Source organism: Musca autumnalis, unplaced genomic scaffold (genome assembly GCF_047663935.1).
Source record: "Musca autumnalis isolate F117 unplaced genomic scaffold, ASM4766393v1 scaffold_2, whole genome shotgun sequence".
Taxonomy (NCBI): domain Eukaryota; kingdom Metazoa; phylum Arthropoda; class Insecta; order Diptera; family Muscidae; genus Musca; species Musca autumnalis.
The window spans coordinates 82751464-82773480 of record NW_027411755.1 but is presented as its reverse complement, the minus strand read 5'-3'; the positions used below and the strand labels follow the sequence as shown (position 1 = coordinate 82773480).

The 22017-nt window shown below is 33.7% G+C and overlaps 1 protein-coding gene across 1 annotated transcript in view; it reads right to left on the bottom strand.

Annotated features, from left to right (window-relative positions):
• The window catches only part of Sema1a (semaphorin 1a), a 776225-nt gene that overhangs the window by 18337 nt on the left and 735871 nt on the right, over nt 1-22017 (bottom strand). The window contains 7 exon segments of the mRNA XM_073968138.1: nt 4087-4140; nt 4197-4714; nt 8685-8813; nt 11218-11360; nt 11935-12046; nt 12183-12326; nt 12505-12587. Of these exon segments, the coding sequence (XP_073824239.1) occupies nt 4087-4140; nt 4197-4714; nt 8685-8813; nt 11218-11360; nt 11935-12046; nt 12183-12326; nt 12505-12587 (1183 nt within the window).

Sequence of the window (22017 nt, the reverse complement as noted above, 5' to 3'; positions counted from 1 at the left end):
GAGATAAAAACGATAATTTTTTGATTTGCACCTCGTGAAATTTTATACAAATTGAGATCACGTTCCCCCACAAAAGTGAAGAAGTTTTCGCATTAAAGATGATATCTTTCTGACATAGACTTAGTTCGAATATGAACTATATCGGTGATTTGATTATGTCCCAAACAAACATTTTCGCAACTTAAGGACATATCACGTATCATTTTGGTATTTTTTGGGGGTATGGACTTGCCCCCAAAAATGCCAATAAGATAAATGCATAAAAGGTCTTAAAATCCTGCCGGCGCCAACTAATATGACTGATGAGTATGACTTGCGAATTGAGTATTCAATTTGGCGGAAATTTTGCACATCGTAACATTTATTCAAGAATGTCTTGTCGGACAACACCTTCGGGTATCTCCTACACAAAAGTTCAAAATGTTCAATTAAATGCAGTTCGAGAATCGTTTAATGTTTACAGAAGATACTCCTTTTAGCCCTGGTTACAACGATATGTTTTTCGTGTGCAAGTCCCAGATTCCAGGCAAAGATCTAAAAAATTGTACGGTGACCAACTAAAATGTCTGGTGGGTACGATAACTATTGAAAGGAGAGACTAACTATAGCACGTCGTTTTATTTCTTTCAAACTGAAAACAAGTTTGGAGATGAAAAACTCCTTCCGGTACCTCCCTCATAAAATTTCAAATGTTTTCGCATCTAAATGGCTGTGTAATTAAAGTATTGTTTTGAAATTTTCATCGAAGGCAGTCCTTGTGGTCCCGATTAACACGATAGTAAAAAGACTCTAAGAAATCCTACGAAGACACCTAAATCGTCTGCTTAGCACGATAATTGTCAAAGGGACCATTTCCGTCCAGGTACCTCCTCCACAAAAATTCAAAACTTCTGCCTTTTATCTGTGTTTAAATTTTAATAGTAGCTAGTCATTCTGTTCATGACTACAACGTTACAGTTTTGTTAGGTACTGACAAGAATGCAAGGAATATTTGTCACAAAAAAATTAACCCTCGTGCGAGTCATAAAAGGGGTCCTTTGGTCCCTTTTTCCACAAATCTTTAAATCTGCTATAAAATGTGGTCGGATCAGACCAAAATATTCTAGAAATTTGTTCGCCAAAAAATTTTACTATAGGTCTTAAAATATATCAAAACTCTTAATCAGAAAGTGACCCTATACTATATTCTGACATTCTGAATGAAAGAAAATCTGTATATACCTGCAAGACAAAATATCACATGAAAACGAAAAGTGCAAATATGTGCAGGATGTTTCGATGAAAATTGGTAAAAAACCCCTTCCTTTTTTATGAAATGATAAATTACACGGCCCAACTCGATCTTACTCACAACTATTTTCATAATTTATTGTGAAAATTGATCTTGAAAAAAATTAACAAGTACGGACATCAATTATTAAAGAACGCACAATTCATTGGCGACACTGAACATCTTAAATACGTTTCACATACCTTTCATTACAATTACAAAAAGAAAATATTTAATAACCGTTGTTTATTTTGCATATTATCATCGATTTATTAACAACTTAAATATTAAAAAAAATAAAATTCCAAAAAGCGTCACTTCGACCTGCTTTTATACCCACTTATTAAACAAGAAATGTATATATTTTTCATAACTACACGCACTGGGATCCTATAAACAATATCTGACCCTTTTTAGTGTAAATTGATAAATTTTTTTTTCGATTTTTGGCCAGGTTTTTTGGAAAATCGGACACTGTGCAATGCTATATTTTATACTCTATATATCGATGATGACTCGAATGTTCGAAAAATCATGCCCAAGTTGTGTTCCTAAAATATATGAAGGATAATGGATTTTTCCTGTAGCTTGTGTTAATTGGATCCGTCAATAGAATAATTATGCCCATTGTTTACGATACCTACCCAACAAATTCTTAAAATGTATTTATGTCTCCTACATCTCAAACACCAAAAAGTTTTAAAATACTTAGGGGTCTGTTAATGGCATACTTAGGTCCACCTTCTTATTGTTTACTGTTTTTTTTTGTACAATGACAGTCTGAGGATATTCTTTTCTACTAGTTTCCTGTACACTAAAAATCTGACACTAAGAGAAACAATGGCCACGCACACTGTATCAAATTCCAAACAAATTTAAATTTTCGTTGCCCCAGCAAAAAAATGTTGACATTGAACTTAAGGGGTCATCCCTAGATGGGCAGACCAAACTTTTTTTTTAAGGAAACTACCAATATTCGATTCTATCGAAATCTTTCTGTCCCAAAATCGGGTAAAATATTAAAAAAAAAACTTTCTCGCTTAAAGACAAGATTTTTATACATATATTTAATAAGCTAACCAAAATATACGAAGTTCCATCCATTCGTTTTCGAGCTATAGTGGCCACCGACTTCAAAAATGCTATTTCGAGAAAAACGCGTTTAAAGTTTCGCCTCTATACACAAAACACATCGGGCTCTTAACTTTGAACAGTAGGGTTATGACTTTTTGACATTTTTCCTCAAAAATGATTTCCTGTAGCAGGGATGAATGAACTTTTGCCTATTAATCACTATGCTATCGTTTATTCCATTGAAATATAAAAAAAGTTCACGCACAAATCGATTTTAAAAAAATAATTTTTTGAAAAATTATATGAAACGAAAAAAAATTTTTTTTTCAAAAAATTATTTTTTGTTACACGAATGAATAATTATAAACCTACTTATAACTATAATAACGTTTATTTCATTCAAATATTAAAAAAGTCGCGAAAAAAGTCACTTTGAAAAAATTTTTAATTTTTTGTTTTTTGTTAAAAAATTATATTTTTGAATAAAAGCGTTTACGACATTTTTACGATTCTCAGAATTGAAGAAAAATAGTGAGAAATAAATTGTATGTCATTTTAATTATCTCAGTGGCTCTAAAGTTTATTTTCAATTATATATCTGTTTTCAGTGACTTCAAAAAATTGTCCATAATTTTGATAAATTCAAATTTTAAAATCATTCTGTGCGTGAGGTTTTTTCACCGAATCACCTTATAATTAAGATTTAATGTAATCTTATGGCAAAACTCATCACGCTATGATACAGGGATATGAGGTTGTAAAAAAGTCATAACCCTATTGAACAGCCAATTTTGCTCCGATTGTCTTGAATTTTTTGCGGCATACTCTACACTGCCTGTACTTGAAAATAAGCCAATATATTTTTTCGAATTTTTTTAAGTGATAAGTAGAAGTAAATCCTTAAAAAATTAATTGATCTCTTGGGTGGGTCATCGTAAAAATCCATATGTAAAGTACTATTAAAACAATACTGTAAAATCCTCAGATATTTTTAGTAAACTTTATAAATATTGTCCTTCGTTTTCCAAGCACAACTTATATACAAATAAAATCACTAGACGACGAAACATTTACCAAACTATGATATGCTTTTCCTATGCTATTTTCTTTCAATTTCATGTTGATTAAAGCCTCGAATATGTATTTTTCCCTTCCTTGAACTAATCATAAAAGCACTAAAACACATAGGCATGGTGTCGTATATTATAACTTGAAGATCGATCTACAATGGTTCAGGAGAATTTTCGCTATTTATTTTATTTTAACTAGTGGTTGATTTAAATATACATACATAAACATTTGTATTTTAATGTGTTAGTGTAATAAACAGCTATGATTCAGAGTTTACTATATGGTAGAAAGAGAGCACAATAAACAATATAGAAGAAATGTTTGTTAATGAAAGAAGAAAAAATAATAATTGGTAGTAATCGTTCTTAACCCTATTCCACAATTACTAAATTTAATTGTATTCATGCTGGATAATTTCGAAAACTACACACTGAACATTTATATGTTATTTTATGACATTATGTTATGAATATGACAGTTAAAAATCTAGCTACAAATTCACACAGGATGTAAGTAAGAAAATAATACACCAATCGACGACAAATATATCAGGCTTCAAATTAAAATTTGTAACAAACGAATAATACAAAAATAAAAAAACACACATAGTGGCAGAGTAATGACAATGTAAGTAATTTGCACGTTACATTTACATATTCAATGGAACTCACCTTCTTGACGCTTCGAGTGGTGGAAAAGCCATCACCACGGCGATAGTTATCCCCCTAATTCATGAGAAAGAATATTAATATATTTTCAAAATTAAATACCATTATCTTACCATAACTTGATGAGATCTTAAAGTACCAAAATTATCACGGCAACGATATGATTGTTGGGTATTGTAACCATCTGGCTGGAATTGGAAGAACGTTTCTGAGTTGGGTCCATGATGAGGAGGCATGGGTTTGCGTAGAGTACTCTTGGGCGAATGCATTTTTGGTGGTGGTTGTGGTAATAATACCGGTTCAGCATAGGTTACCTCTTCCACTTGAGGCAAGAGCTTGGGTTCAGCTTGTATTCTACTAAAGCGATAAAAGATGAATGTTAATTTAATGTTTACTTAGAAAAGCTAACAATGTTTGACTCACCTATTAACATTCTGTCTTTGTTCGAAGTATTCATATTCCGTATCAGGGTAGGGTAGATTGTCATCTTCATCCTTGTGGCAGCGACGACCACAGAAGTAGCCTGTAAAGAATCCTACTAACAGCGAGAATATCGAGCCCGCTAAAACAGCCATCACCAATGTTTCCACCGTATACTGGGCATTTATGATATCTGGAGAAATGTGTGGACCTTTTTGATTAGTTCAGCAGTACGGAAGGCAAATGAATGCCATTATGGCGTTCATATACGGTGAATGTGTGTATATTTTGTTGTGGATATATATTGGCCAATTGTTTCGTGTGTGTTTGTTGGTAGTGTGAGGTAAAGGTAATATGTATGTTTTATGTATTTATGTTGGTGTATTTCACAAAAACCGTCCATCCATGTTTAAGGATGGTTGGGACAGCAACAGCAATAACATCAATTAAACATCAAACATCGATGAACCCAATAACACACAGACATATAAAAAGGAAATCCAATCAAATTAAATTGTTGTCCATGTGAATAGGTAGTAGAGCATATATAGGTATGTGGACATGGTGTATTGCATATACGATTATGAAGGTATGTGTTTGAAAGGATGCATACAGGACACAGATATAATAGAATTTGATTGATTTTTTGTGGATTTTATTTCGTTTGATAACATTTATAACATTATACAACAACATGTAAAGAAGACAAAAAAGAACAAAGAGAAACATTAAAAAATACAAAGTGATTTAAATTGCATATATATTTAATTGGAAAAAATTTTCCTAAATAATAATAATTTATAAAAATAATACTAAACGACGTGCAAAAATATAAGAAAACTAATGTCGTTAATCATAACGTCCAACAAGAGCTATTTACGTCTTCAAAGGACCACTCAAAACAGGTCATAAAGCCAGTTTTGTGTTGTGACCTTAATAAGGAAAGGATCATTTCGAACATGTAGTTGGCTTCAAATTTGTCAAGATGTAAAAGTCTTAAATTCCCGAAAAATACTGGCCACAAAGTCAACATTCATAGTTTTAAAGTTTAAAGATTATAAGGTAAAAAATGTTCATACACCTTAGTATCTTTACATCTATCCAACGTATAAGGTCTTAACCTTAATTAGTATGGGCGTTGGTTGTTGTATAGTAGTTTATCAGACTTTATCTTAAAGGCCAATACATTTGTACATCTAGCCAGAGATATACCTATTAAGGCTATGAGTTTTTGACCTTTTCTCAAAAATGATTTCCTGTAGCAAGAATGAATAAACTTCTGCCTATTAAAGACTAAAATAACGTTTTGAAAATAGGCTATACATTTTGTTGAATTTCGGAGGCAAACGTATCGGTGACGAAATTAATTTACGAGGCAATTGTGGTTGTGTCTCCGACCATAGATACTCATTTGGGGCCTAAAGACTCGACCACTTCCACTTTTTTTATAAATGATATTTATCCAAAACTACTGAACCGATTTTCTTGAAAATTTCAAAGAATGTATAGGAATGACCAGTTGTGAACATATGTTATAGGCGGGGTAGCTCCCATATGCCATATTGTTTAAAACCACTATTTTAGCACGCCCACTTTTTAAATATGTTATATATCCAAAACTACTGAACCGATATTTCTTAAAAGTTCAGAGAATATACAAGGAGAACCTGTGGTGAAAATAGGCTATATATTTTGTTGAATATCGGAGGGGCCGGGTACCTCCCGTTGGTCCTACTTATCGACCACGTCCACTTTTTTAAATATGTTATATTTCTGAAGTCGCTGAAAGGATTTTCCTGAAAATATCAGAGAATGTACATGGACGACCCCCGGTGAAAATACGTTTTATATTTTGTTAAATTTCGGAGCGGGCGGGGTATCTCTCCTAGGCCCTATTTTTTAAAAACTTACGAACGTATCGTTTAGAAAATACATTTGGTGGCGGTGGTTGAATCTGCGACCCTAGGTACACATTTAGGGCCTAAAGATCCTACCACGCCCACTATTTTAAATATGTTAAATCTCTGAAACTGCTGAACCTATTTCCTTGAGAATGCCAGATAATATAAAGGGGTGACCCCTGCTGAAAACAGGATATATATTTTGTTCAATTTCGGCGGAGCGGGGTTTGAAAATTAATTCGATAGATAATGTTAGTTGTGTCTCCGAGCCTAGGTACTTATTTGTGGCTTTAAAACCCGACCACGCCCACTTGTTTAAATATGTTATGCACCCAAAACTTCTGAACCAATTTCCATTTCATTTTCAGATGATGTACAGGGATGACCCCTGGTGGAAATTAGCTATATGTTTTGTTGAATTTCGGGGGAGAGGGTTGCACAGGGGCAACCCTATTTTTTAAATGAGCTATATACGTAAAACTTACGAACGTGTCCGTTACCACGACCCTGGGTATATATTTTAGCCATAAAACCGGAGTGGTCTCAATTATGTTACATATCTTATGCATAACGAAGCTTTGGTCTTATTGGAAAGCAAGTGTTTAGTTTGGAAGGCAACATATCGATAGCTATAGTTTCATTAAACACATTATAAGAAGATGTGTCGTCCAGTCGGCCCTTAAGTTCCCAATTGACATTCAATTGAAGGGCACACATGCAATATTAAATAGAAGTTATCATCTGGAACGAATGTACGATGGCACATAAAAATTCCCCAGAAGATCGATTATTGAAGAATTTAAGAAGCAATTCAAGTTTAGATTTCAGACAAACACGTCCGGTTATACTATTCCAGCTGTTCTTTGGAGGTATTTTAAAATTTCATATCAACACTAACATTTTTGAAGATTGTTTATTTATAGTCACTTGCAGATCCCGACTAATTAGCGATGCAAGAAAAATATAACTGATGACTTAAGAAAAGGTAACACAAAACTGTTTCAAGGGCCAGCAACGGGGACCGGGTCGGCTAGTATATGATATAAAATGATATATGTATATGGGGATTTCTGAGTGAAATCGGACACTTTTACAAAAAGTGGTTTTTGATTTCCCTTATTTTCTGCTGTGGCGATGCTGATCACCAGCAAAACATTTTCGGATATTTTCAATTTTTTTTTTTGATTAACGGTTCCAGTGATAATGTCGAATTCTGTAGAAACTATATGCAAAGAAATATTCATTACTTCTTTAATATTGGTCCAATTTGACCAAATATTTTTTTGTATTTTTTGTTGTTTTATCAGCTATTTACTAAAAATAGGAAAAAAATTGCAATTTCCGCGAGTTAGTTAAAATCAATTTTCAAGAATGATTGTACTCGTCGATTTTCTTGAATGTTTTTGTATTAAACTACGATAAATTACAAAAAATTTAAGTCCTATTTGGTAGTGGGAATCGAATGATTACTATATTCTCTTAATTTTTTTATAATTTGTCAATACAAAAATATTTGTCATTTATACCACTGCAAAATATTTGTTATCAGGGTTCATTCTAATTACAAAAATGTATCCAAGATCTCAAGAAAAAGCTTTCTAGAACATACGAACTCTGTAGAGACGTTTCATAAAGGCAAAAATACCAAAGAAAACTTTCAACAAATTCGATTTTTATACTTTTTCTCTGGTAATGGACCAAAATTCAAAGAAACCGTCAACTAAAAGTATTTTCCTAAAATCCCAGTAACAACTTTCTGGAATGTATGAACTTTCTAGGAATAATTCTTTAAGCTAAAATTCACAAACAATTCTATTACATATATAACATTTTCCTACGTCTAATTTGTACGGTTTGGTATAATAATCAAATTTTGAACTTGAAGAACCGTTCCTAGAAAGTTCATATGTTCCTCACAATATGATGGGGAAAACGCCGGGACAAATGTTTTTCTTATGGTGATCTATCCCTTCGCTCAGAGTTATATAAAAGCTTAATAAAGATTTTGAGCAGCACTGACAGGACACAGGACAGTTGATATGTCAATATAATGAGAATAATATTTATTTTTGCAATGTGAAATATGGTTTGGCCTACACCCAACTATGGGGAATTATAAGTCAGAAATAAAAAAGTTAAAATAAATTAAAAATATACGCATTTACAAAACAGCATGCCATAAACTTAAACTTCAACATTAAAAAATCGATTATTTTAAAGTATAACAACACTTAAAAGCACAATTAAAACATTCAAAGTATACAAATACAATTGGCGTACCTTCAAAATTTTTGTCCTGCAAATTGATGACTTCATGATCCTTGCTTTGGCGGCGTTGATCCAATAAACCCATATCATCTCGATAACCTTTTTGTTCACCAACATTGGCATCTTTTGAATTAATTTTACCTAGAAAATAAAAATATAAACGCATTGTATATGTTTCAGGAATCCTTTTCAGAGTCGAATAATCGAAAATTAAATTTAATGGAGTGAACGAAATAGAATAAGTTCGACACTTTGTATGATGAGTTAAAGAGGCGGTCTGCGACAGGATAACCCAAAATTTTATAGAGAAATCAATTGCGACTTTGTTAACTTTTTCGTGGAAAATAAGAATAGCCAATGGTAATCCCAAGTTAATCCTACAGATCACACTTCGTCTAAAGGTTCTCTTTGGTTTTTCAACTAGTCTTACTTTTTGGGCGACAAATTCCAACTGGATTGAATTTTTGAAACGTACCCAATCCATTTCGTAGTTTCGTAGTTCAGAATTCACATCCAATTCATATTCATGCTCAGGATATCGGTATTCGTTAGTACAAGAGGCCAAAAATATGTGAAATTTGCCGGCTGAGGCGATTGATGAACAGTGATAATCGGTTTGTAATCTCATCTTGAAACGCCAAACAGCTTTCGAACCGCATTCTGCGTTGGTCCAAATTTTGCATATCGTAATATTTTTGCGAACCTAAGATAAAATTCGAGGATGGTTCTTATCGGTCCCTTTTCCGGAAAGCTCGCCCACAAAAGTACAAAAATTTATTGATGGAATGGTATGCGCGATATCTCTTCAACGATTTGGTCCTAACTTTGGATTTCGTAATATTTTGTCCAAACTTAGTTTAAGTTTAAAAATATGCATTATCAACATCTTAGAGTACCTCCCTCAAAAAAAATTCAACATTGTTTATTCTTAGTTACGGCCCGTTCGGAGATCCCTGCAATTTTTTCCGAAGGTTTCATGGGCAAATTCATGCTTCCTGATAAAACGGTGTAAAAACTCTAAATCATACAGTGGCCAACTGAAATGACTGGCGGGCGCGATCTCTGTCGTAAGGAATGACTTCGAAAATAGTTCGGTCGGTTCATTCCTTCAGATAAATCTTCCGCAACACTTTTGAGCTTTAAAGTTTCAATTCACACAGGCTGATGGTATATCTCTGTAGGCAAAGCCAACTTATACTTTTTTACTTGTTTATTTGTATTTTTATCCTTTTATGGCTCAAACGGCAATCACACGTTAAAGCTAATATTTATCACAGACACCAGTCTTATGTTGACATCAATTTATATCCAAGCTCTTAGACTTTGCAAAAGATAATCTTTTAAATTACCTCAATTTTTCAAAAGATGCAACCATGTGTGTAATATTTTCTTTGAACCATATGTTGCAAAACTCATTCATCTACCATCTCGTTCGTTTTTTTTTTTCAAGCAGACCAATGTTTTAGTGTAAAGAAGAAAGAGATACCCATCTTGAACTTTTCAACTTAAACCTATGAGTCGACATTTAAGGAAATTTTTGAGTTTGTCCTTCGCCATGTGACCAGCAACTCTTTCTCCGTCGTTATGATAATCCATGGCAATGGCCAAAAATTGAATCACATTAATAATACATGTGGAGTACAAATAGCGTTAGAGTACAAAAAGTGGCGGAGCCGTGGAAAGGGAGAGATATTCCTTGTTGGCTGTGATATTAATACAACAGATTCCGAAAAAGAAAAACAACAACACAAAATAAAACATTGCCGATGATGAGAGAGATTCGAATAGACAACAACAATTGCTGCAGTGCTACTACACATGTGAAGCAGTAGTCCCGAAACGAAACAGCAGCAGCATTGCTACCAAAACAAATTGCAATTTTCACTTTTGGCAATAATCCAAATCTCCAATTACACATGAAATTTTTATTACAACAATGTAACAAAAATGCAACATTGCACACACTACAATACATTTATAGAGGCAGATCTTTCTCACAAATTAAGGTCTGTGGACATGTGAGTAGGAGAATAACAACAACAACAGCAATGATAGCAATTTACAAATGCTTTTTTTCTATAAAAGGCAACTGCTGTTGTTGGCGATGATTGTGTATGGGTCAATGGCGATGATGATGATGGTGATAATGATGACATAAGTGAATGTCGGCTTTACTTGAAAGTTGTATCTGAATGATGAGCATGGAGTAAGGAGTCATAGAATCCCAAAAGCCTGGAGCAAAGATTTTTTATCTGTTGAATAGCTATGCAGTTTGTCTGCAACATATGCGCCATATACATATGTATGCATGATATACATACATATATTCGCAAACAGCAACAACAAAACTACAAACAAATTCAACCAAAGGTTAACAACACGTGTACACACACGCATACAAATTTGTACACAGTTTAAGATAAGCGAACATATTTATCCTTGGTACATGTGTTTAATGTCATAACCACCCCCGATAGCTCCTTTATTACACAGCTTGTTTTCACTGGCTATGATAGTTTACTGAACATTTTAGTTTAATACCAACCTGAGGGGCAAGCTGCATGTTGACCGGTTGTGACATTCTGATAATAATAGTTCTCCTCAAGCCATCTTGGTGCACCGTGGGAACGACATTTGCCAGCAATTTTATCCCAGGCACAGTATGGATCTTGCAGAGCCACGCATTCGCTGTAAGAGGAAAAAATAAGTGATGATATAAAAACGATGAAAATTTTTAAGATGTGTAAACAAAAAAAAAAAGGAAAAAATGAAAAGTACTTTCTTTATAAAAAATACATTTTCCTATTTGGCATTACGGTACATCCCACAATGGTTTAGCAGAATATAAAATATATACGTAAAATCAAATATGTAGGTTTCATAGATTATATCACCGCCAATTAAAACTAAATTTGCTCTAAGAAAATACATTATTCCTAAACAAAATGCATATTTAATTAAAAGTGTTCCATTGTGTTGCAATGTTCTGATTTTAGCATTGTCATTAGATAGATTATTGTAGTTTGAATGTACATAGATTCAGGAAATTTCCACCAGGATTCCATCATCCCTTTTGTATTTTTTATATCGCCTAACAATGAAAAATATACATATGTATATATGTACATAAAACTGAACAATGTGGCAGTGTCAGTACAATTCGCTAATAATAAATGCACGTTCATGTTTTTTATTGCACTTTGTTAAAAAAGAAAAAAAAAACAACAAACTCAAATGTCAAAAAAGAACAAACGCAACTCACCTGCAACTGGTGATTTTATCGTTGTGACAACGATGCAATTGGATGGCAATAACTTGACTATCAGTGACAATGATTAATTTACCATCATCATAGCTGCCATCTTTGGGTTGATCTGCAAGTATTTACATTGAAACAAAAATACATTAGAATTGTTCATTCACTACGTGTCTGGCTTAATCGGATGACATTTAAATTTAGATTTAACAATGGTGTGGATTGTAAGTATATCTCACAGCATTCATACATACCGTATTGCATTGTGCGCACAATTTTTAGATTACGTATAGGTTCACTTTTCGGTAAAACATCAATTTCTTCTATTACCACTGAGGTAACCTTTTTGTCGGAATCAGCAGAGTCGGCATTTACTGATTTTATGATTTTACCATGATCTGTAGAATGAAAGAAGATACATTTTTATGATAAATTGTTGGTATAAATGAATATTGAATATGAATGGTAAATGTTTCAATACTTTGGCGTATACACTAACGGAATGGTTTATTAATATATTACTTATACGATACGTGGTACATAATCTAAAATAAATTCTTTGCTCATTGAACATACCTGTTCCTACAAATATCACATCGTATGTTTTGCCACCGGGTGTTTTTATTTGCGGATCCACTGCAATTTGAGTAAATCGATATCTAGAAACAAATAAATAAAATATTAAGGTTTAATAGGGATATTGCTTAAGAAAATCTAATGTTCAGCTGATGAGAATTATGAATATACATACATTAGAGTGAGCCAAAAACAAAACAAAACTTTTAATTATTGGAATTCCTACCCCCCAAAATAGTCTCAATTTGATATAAAAACCTTATATATGAAATTTTATGGCGATCGGTTAAGGTTAACCCGTGCCCAACCTAGCGATCTTTGTTTCCATAGTAATTTACAGGGATGTCAACTGTTCTGAGGTAAAAATCGCTACAGCCACATACGCATCATAGGTTTGTAGCGATTTTTACATTGAAGCAGTTGACATTCATGCTTAAACAGTGGTTTTTGTATGTCAAAAATCACCACAAGTAGCGGGAAAACCACCAACTTGGCATCTCTGGTAAGTTTTATGTGGCCAAGGCTGCATCTTCAATAAAATTCTCTAAATATCACAATTATGGCTAGAAAACGATTTCTACGAAAAATCGGATCAGATTTTGATATAGCTTTATAGGGCCCAAAATAGTTAAAGTCGGCCAAGTATGCATATTAGAGCCATATCAAAATCCCGTCCCATTTTCAAAATTTTTTGTAGAAGTCGTTTTTTCGTACTAATAATGAACTGGCAAAGCTTTTTCATCGATCCGACAGAAATCTACAAACATACAGCTGCCGAAGAATAAAAATACTGTAGATTGGATTATTATTCTCAAATGTACAATAACACGTTTGTCTATGGAAACTTTAAATGTTGTGTATTGTTAGGTGTAGGCGGTTAAACAAAAATAACCGAAGGAAAAGGCAAATTAACACCTAATGCTGACGACCCCAGCAAATGATTTTTCCGGACTCTTTATAGCTGGAACAAGACAAGATTTTTATATTGATTCACCTCGATCAGATAAAGATAAAAACTACATACAAACATTTGGATAACAGCTACATTCCTCGACATCATTCTTATTATGCGCCGCCCCCAATGGTTCAGAAATCAATTTGGTTAAAACCAATTGGCTAAAACCTCAATTTTTTGTCGTCACCAATTGTTAATATCTATGTATATAGAATTCGGCAGTATACATACTGAAATTAAGGAATCAAAAAAAAAATATATATTCAACATATTGAAAGCTATGAACTTGACGTGCTCCTAAATATGACATCCCCATTTGGGTAAATACGTAATTTGTGTAAATTTCTGGATTAAGAAATATTTATTTTTTTAAAACAGATATTGTGTTCACTTTAGACAAAACTTGTTCACCGTTATATTCTGTAGCGTCTCAGCAAGTTTATTAGAAAATTTAACGTAAAATAAGCACAGAAACCTACAAATAATCGGTGTACTACATGTAGTACGCTCGGCATATCTGGGGTAAATAGGATAGTTGCATTTAAGAAACGTGTTAATAAATTGCCGTATTGTTTACACAAAATGGGCTTTTTTATTTTTTCTCAGGTACTACATTCAGTGGACTAGAACTTTTATATAATTTATTTTTAAATTTATTTTATACCTATTACTTATAGCTTTTTAAATTTGGTCAAATATGTATATGAGTTTTTATATAAAAAACATGATTCGGACCTAAAGAAAAGAAGCAAACATGGGTTTTGGGACAATTTGTCAGGAACTATGGATTTGTCCCCGAAAAAAATTGTACTGTCATAACTAGGCCCACCTGCACAACATGTTCCCAAAAAGTCTTTAAACTGCACTCTTTCTAAACATTGTGTGAGAGGTATCCGAAAAACTGGCCCGATGTAGTCAATATTCGGACATAATTCGAGGCTGTATGATATTGTACGATGTACAACGTTAGGACCAAATCGGTTTCTCCCTTCGAGGGTTATCTTACATACTGCCCTGGTAGTTGGTACCGGCAGGCTTTTTCTTTTGGAGATTGTGGGCCATTATCTCAGGAAGTATAGACTTGCTCCCGAAAAAATGGGCTGTTGTAACAGGGCGCGCAAAAAGAAATTTTTGGACAAAGTTTCAAAGCGATACTAAATGAACTGTACTTTTCCCAAATTTTGTGTGGTAGATAAAAAGCGCGGTGTAAACAGAAACGTTAAGTGTTTTGGAAACTTCCATCTCTGTTATGAACACATGTTAAATTTTGTTTCGATCTGGCAACTCCTTCATATAGAAATAGGTGTTAAAAAAGACGCATCCGCAATTTTTTTACAATGGAAAAATTAGAAATGCGTGCTGTCATTAAATATTTACATAAAAAAGGTTTATCGGGACAAGAAATTCATAATGATATGGTGAATGTGTTAGGTGAAAGTGCTCCTTCATATGCAACAGTAAAAAATTGGGTTGCTGAATTTAAACGTGGTCGTACAAGCATGGAAGATGAACCACGTAGTGGATGTCCAAAAACAGCAACAACAACAGAAATTGTAGCCAAAGTGCATGATATGGTATTAAATGATCGACGAATAATCAATCGGCTGGTAAGGTTATGACAACGGTTTTTTTGGGACTTCAAAGGTATTTTATTGATTGACTATCTGCAAAAAGGGTAAAACAATAAATTCAGAGTACTATTGCAACCTTTTGGATCAATTAAATGTACAAATTCGAGAAAAACGTCCTGGCTTACAACAAAAAAAATAATTTTTCATCAAGACAACGCACCAGCGCACAAGAGTGTTTTAACAATGGCTAAAATCAACGAATTAATGTACGAGTTGCTTGACCACCCACCTTATTCTCCTGATTTAGCTCCAGTGACTTTTACTGGTTCCAAAATCTAAAAAAATTCCTTGCGGGCAAGCGTTTTACCTCAAATGAAGATGAAATTACAGTTGTAAACCACTATTTTGAAGACCTTGAGGAAAACTATTTTAATCAAGGGATAGAATTGCTAGAAAAGCGTTGGACTAAGTGTATTGAAGTTTCAGGAGATTATATTGAAAAATAAAAACATTTTTGAAAAACTAACTATTCTCTTTCATTGATAGGCTAAGAAGTTCCCGAACCGCCCTTGTAGATGAAATAATACGATGTGCAAAGTTTGGACCAAACAGAAACTCCCTGCGGAATTTATCTTGGGGATTTGCAATTTTAGTTGGTACTGTCAAGGTTTCTTGGAGCTTTTAGGCCATTATTTATGTAGGACGGAAGTACAACTTGCTGAATAAAATTTCAAAACGATCCGAGGGGAGATCTTAACGTTCACTTCTTCCGAATTTTGTGTGGAAGGTACTGGAAAGAGTGGACCGATATAGTCCATATTCGAACCCGATCTATGCCTGGAGGTAATATTACCATATGCAAAGTTATGACCAATTCGGTTACTCCCTTCGAGAGGGTATAAAGATCTATACATGACAAGCCAAGGAGAATTTTTAATTTCTAAACAAATTTAACATTTTGTTAATTTGTTTTATATTTTTAATTTTATTCTTATTATTTTTGGTCTGTTCCAGAACTGCAAGAATCTACTAATTTATGCTATTTTCCGATAGTAGCTTCTTGCAGGTTCTGGAGCAGACCATTTGTTAATATTTTTATTTTTGTAGTTTATTTTTTATTTGGGTTTGATTTTTTAGTTAATAGAAATGATCAATAGGAAGGATGCAAAATAATAAAAAACACAGAAGTTGAACTTTGACCTTGAATTCCTCGGCAGCTACTGGTCCGAATTTGATAGTTTTTAATTCATCGGAAAGCTGATTGTGTTATATGTCCAACTAAAAATTATGAAAATAAGTTTATCCGTTTAAAAGTTAAAGTATTTTAGCTGGCAAAAGATTCAAAACCAAACAGGAATGAACATTAGACCGGGACGAATTGTATGGAGGAACACACCTTATTGGGCCCTTCGCGTTTCTGATTCCTGCGAATGTGCTGAGCAAAAAAAGTCCACTAGACCATATGTCTACGGTGAAAATCGAATCTACCGATTCTGACTTGAAGTTTTTTGTCCACAAGGCTAAAACTGCTTGAAGGAGCGTTCCAATGCTTTTGCGATCTACATGAAAGTTCTTAATTATTTTCTTGACTACATTTTTTGTCTTAATATTGGATCGAAAATCTCAATGGTTTGGCTGTTATATGTCAAAATATCCAACTTCAAAATTGGGAGGTTCGATTTTCACCGTAGACATATGGTCTAGGTGAAAACTTTCGTATCTCTCTAAAAGAAATGGACTTTTTTGCTAAGTACAATCGCAGGAATCAGAAACGCGAATTGCCCAATAAGGTGTTCAAATCGCCCACCCTAATGAACATACTAAATATACTGTAACGAATGTAACTGATAGGTTTTAGTTAGTTTTGATGAATTTCAGTTCATTTGAAAAATTGAATTATAACTAAAACGTAATTAAGTCGTTACTTTGTTTAAATTGGTTTTACAACAACATGTACTGTCTAGATTTTTCTCAATCCTTCCATTCTTACTTTCCATATTATTGATGTACATTTGTTTTGCCAGAATTTGGTACAAATCGAATCGAGGAATAACACAACGTCTACAAGGAGTTTAGATAAAGGAGTTTATAAAAAGGAGTTTGAATCATATGGATCTTGCCCTCACCATTATATCTCATAATAATGGCCATTGGTAGGACAAAATAAAATTTTCCACAATTTTAAATTTTGCGAAATATTGTGAAGGTTATTTTTATTAAAATTTCTTTAATTTGTTTTCTCGTTTTAAATCTGCGAATTTACCATGCATCAACAGAAAACTTCTGTTGTCATGGGATAGTTGTCATTTGGTTTAAGTTTCAACCTCATTTGCAGCTCTGACGTACACGCTGTCCTTTATGTGTTAAGTTTTTATGCATTTTTTGTTCATTTCAAGTTCTGCCCAGAGCCTGCTGTTCTAGACAGTTACGGTTGATAGTTTGGAAGTTTTATTTTTTTTCCATTCGTTTCTTTTTTTCTCCCAAAAAGTTATGCGTATATAATTGTGGGTTAATGTCCGTTGCTAGTGTTACCGAATCCGGATAGTTATATCATTGGATAACCGAAGGGTGTAATAAGTGTGTGAGTGAGTGAGTCTAGGGGAAATGATGTAATGACCATAAGAAGAAAGTCTGCTTTTGTGTTGTAATGTAAATGTTGCACTTTTGTTAATTGCAGGACAAAATGAAATGTGAGAACAAGAGTTTGGTAACAAAAGGAAAATTTAAAAAGAATATAAAAATGAAACCTGAACGAGAGACATTATTCGGTAAAGAAAGATGAAAAAAACCAAAGTTCAAAATTTGTTTTATTGTATGTATTTGTTCGGAGATGTCCAAAGTTTTCTGGCATCATTAAAATATATATTCAGAAATATGTATATATATTTACTATTTATAGAGTTGGATATTTGACTCATAATATGCCAAAATGCCGAAGCCCGGTTGAAAAAGGAGGAACGACTGTCGCGAGCCAATGATGTGAGTTGACTATTACACATTACATCTCCGAGACGAGCTACATATATATTAGGTAGTGATCTCCTAGCCAGGGTGCTTAGCGACTACGTGCCTATAGGTATTTTTCAAGGTTTGCAATGGGGTACAAACTGTATTTAAACGGAGCCTCGAAGCGCCCAGGCTTCAACTAGTATTATGCTTAGTTGTCAATTTATTGCCGTAGTAAAGAGACTATACTGCGATGACCTCAGCCAGTTGCTCCATTAATCAATGTCTCTGGATATATGAATTTTCACTGAAAACCTTGGAATAATGTAGGGGTGGATGGGTTGGCAACTTCATTCCTCACTTCTATAAGCGCATCAGAATGATACTCCTCAATCAATTGAGGAAAATATCCCCCTTACTCTCAAGGATGTCATTTGGGAGAATTTATCGCTGACAGAAGAGGAGAGCCGTGGACACGACTGTGATTCACCACCAACAGCGTAAGATAATTTCAGCTGATAAGATCTATCCTAAAGTTTGTGAGGCAGTTCGAGAAAAACTTTCCGTAATCCACTAAGAAGGAATTTCTTGTCAGCGGATTTTCACTTAAAGAATAGGAGGAACCCTTATCGAGACTCCTAAGAAGATGACAACGTGGTAAACCTCTTGTTCGAGAAAGGATACACCTTCGTCGAAAGTAGCAAAGTAGCAGCCTTCAAAAAAGGCTGAGAAGAAGATAAAAAGCAAAGAAGGTAATCAAATCCTCCGGTAAAGATTCAATTGATTTCTCATCTGGCAGAGTTCGAAAATAAACAGTACACTAACATAGTGTACCGCTCCGAACACAAACACTAAAAAATATTTTAGTGATACTGTTCCGGAGCACAACGATAAACGTAGTGTACCACATTTTGGTACACTAAAAACGTTGGGTACCGCAGTCGGAACACTAAAAATCGTAGTGCTCCGCAGTCGGAACACTAAAAATCGTAGTGCTCCGCAGTCGGAGCTCTAAAAATCGTAGTGTTCCGCAGTCGGAGCACTAAAAAATCGTTGTGTACCACATGTCGGAACACTAAAAAATAACGTTATGAGCGAGGAAAATTAAATATTTATAATTTTTGAGATAAGTAAAAATAAAAATAAAAAAAAAAGATAAGTAAACATAAAAACTCAGATACACCTCTTAAATCCATGTATGTATACATATTAATTAATAACGTTGGGAACTTAAGTAGAAAATATGAAAAACACCGTAGTATTCTGACTGTGGATACATGAGGTTATTATGATTTGTGAGGAAAATAAAATATTTTATTTTTTTTTTTAATAACTACAAATTAAAAAATTAAATTTAATAGAACACGTTAAAAAACGCCTGATGTGATTTTTGGATTTGATTTTGGACAATAAAAATCGTAGTGTTCGGCTGCGGAGCACTAAAAATCGTAGGGTTCCGACTGCCGGATCTCTAAAAATCAAAACAATGGAACAATAAAAATCGTAGTGTTCGGCTGCGGAGCACTCAAATCGTAGTGTTCCGACTGCCGGATCACTAAAAATTGTAGTGTTCCGACTGCCGAATCACTAAAAATCGTAGCGCTGTTAATTATAATTTCTGAGGAAAATTAAATATTTTATGGGTTGTGGGACGAGTAAAAATTAAAAATAAAAATTAATAAATAAAATGCACGTGTTTTAAACTAGTTACAAACGTTGAGAGCTTTAGTAGAAAATTAGAAAAAAAATCATCGTCATTAATTGATGAATATTGTTTCTTGTACAAATGGCAACAGGTACAATTTCCCCAAAATAAAAAGTGTCTTCAAACGTACAAGTTTACTTGGGAAAATCCACATACTTTCTTCAACTGCATTCACTGAGGAATTTTGTTTTTGATACAAAAAGTTACAGGTACAATTTCCGCAAACATTGTGTTGTTATCAATATTTTCCGTTCCTTATTTCTTTTGTTCACATTATGCACGTGGTACACTACGATTTTTAGTGTTCCGACAGTCGGAACACTACGATTTTTAGTGCTCCATTGTCCAAAAACCAATTCAGATGTTTTTCACATTTTCTTTTAATTTTTTTTATTAAAAAAAAAAAATATATATATAATATTTAATTTCCTCAGAAATCAAATGTATGGTTCATTACCTTATAGTTTCAAAACGTGGTACAAAACGATTTTTAGTGCTCCGGCACGACGATCTTTGTGCTTCATTCCACAAAAACTAAATATTGTTTTTTTTCATAATTTTGACAAAATTTCTCAATGCGTTTAACTAATTTAAACATACATGGATGTAACAGTTTATCTTAATTTTTATTTGATCAAGTTTAACCAAATATTTAATTTCCCTAAGGAAGCATAATACCTTTATTATTTTTTAGTGTTCCAACACATGGTGCACTATGATTTTTAGTGATCCGGAAGTCGGAACACTAAAATTTTTAGTCCTCCGCAGTCGGAGCACTAAAATTTTTGGTGTTCCGCAGTCGGAGCACTACGATTTTTAGTGCTCCGGCAGTCGGAACACTAAAATTTTTAGTGTTCCGCAGTCGGAACACTACGATTTTTAGTCCTCCGCAGTCGGAGCACTACGATTTTTAGTGCTCCGGCATGCGGTACACTACGATTATATATGTGTTCCGGTACAGTATCACTAAAATATTTTTTAGTGTTTGTGTTCCGGAGCGGTACACTATCGTAGTGTACCTATCCACCTTGGTACGGTACAGAACGGTACGGTACGATACCATAGTGTTTATTTTCGAACACTGTCATCTGGTCAACTTCTAAACCCTGCAAAACGTTGATGGAAGTGAGTCAGCTGACGAGCAAAGATAAACAATCTGACTCGAACCTGAAATGACTCGCATCGCAAACTGACGGAGCAATGATGGGTTTATAGCAGCGGCATCAACTGCTTTAAAGTTTCTCAGTCCACCAATCCTAAATCACAACCAGTGGTTGTGAAGAGGACAGCCTCGGTCCATTCGCCTACATCAAATTCTTCGGTGTTGAGGAAGGTTATTGAGAAGATCACTACTGGATTTTCACAATTTTTTGTAGGTTTCGTGTTTTACCCACAACAATGACCTGTAAAATATGTTCACCATAAATGCGGCCTTTAGAGAATTTTCGTGATAATGCACCTTTGGCTCCATACAAATTACTATAGAAACAAAGACCACTCAGGTAGCACGGGTTAACCGTTTTACATAAAATTTGGTTCGCCCTAATACACATATGGGGCCATATATAAAACTGAACCCATCTTTGCCACAAAATGCAAAGTAATTTTCATTTTCCTTCTATGATTGGTTTAAGTTAAGTTTAAATTATTTTTTGGTCCCCAGTTCATTACAAAATTTCATTACGGTATCTAAAAATACCTAAATTTAAATCAATTTATGTATAGCACTAGTAGTATTTAAAACTTTATTTACATTGCTGCCTTTGAGGACAATAGCTTCTGATTGCATTTCAAGAGGTAATATGTATGTCTACATTGAAAAGACAAGAAAGATAAATTGCCTTTATACAATTATAAAATTTCTGTATTGTGTCATTCAATAGTGACATGTTCAACATCTTGTAATTCTATTGACACTGTTTCTCTTCCTTTTTGTTGTCGTTGACATAAACTGAGGTCACATCATCATGTCCGCTTTTGTGGAATTCAAATCACCCACTTTTATTCGATTTTACTGCCGTTTTTTTTGTTGGGGTGTTGGTCATCTTTAGATTTACCACTAACGGATATATCAAATTTTACCCACCCCACTACAATTGTCCCTATATATCCATCCCATAATTTCACTTCTGTTCTTTCATGTTCATGATGAGAAGACATAGGCAAAATTTAATACGAATATAGAAAAAACACATACTAAAACATGTTAACGAAAATTGAATTTCCTTTTGAAAATACATCCGTTTTAGAAAGAAGTCATCTCTATTGTAACGGAAGAGAACGGAATGTACGAAATGAAAATCTGCTGGTCATCTACAAATAGTAAAGTGACGTTG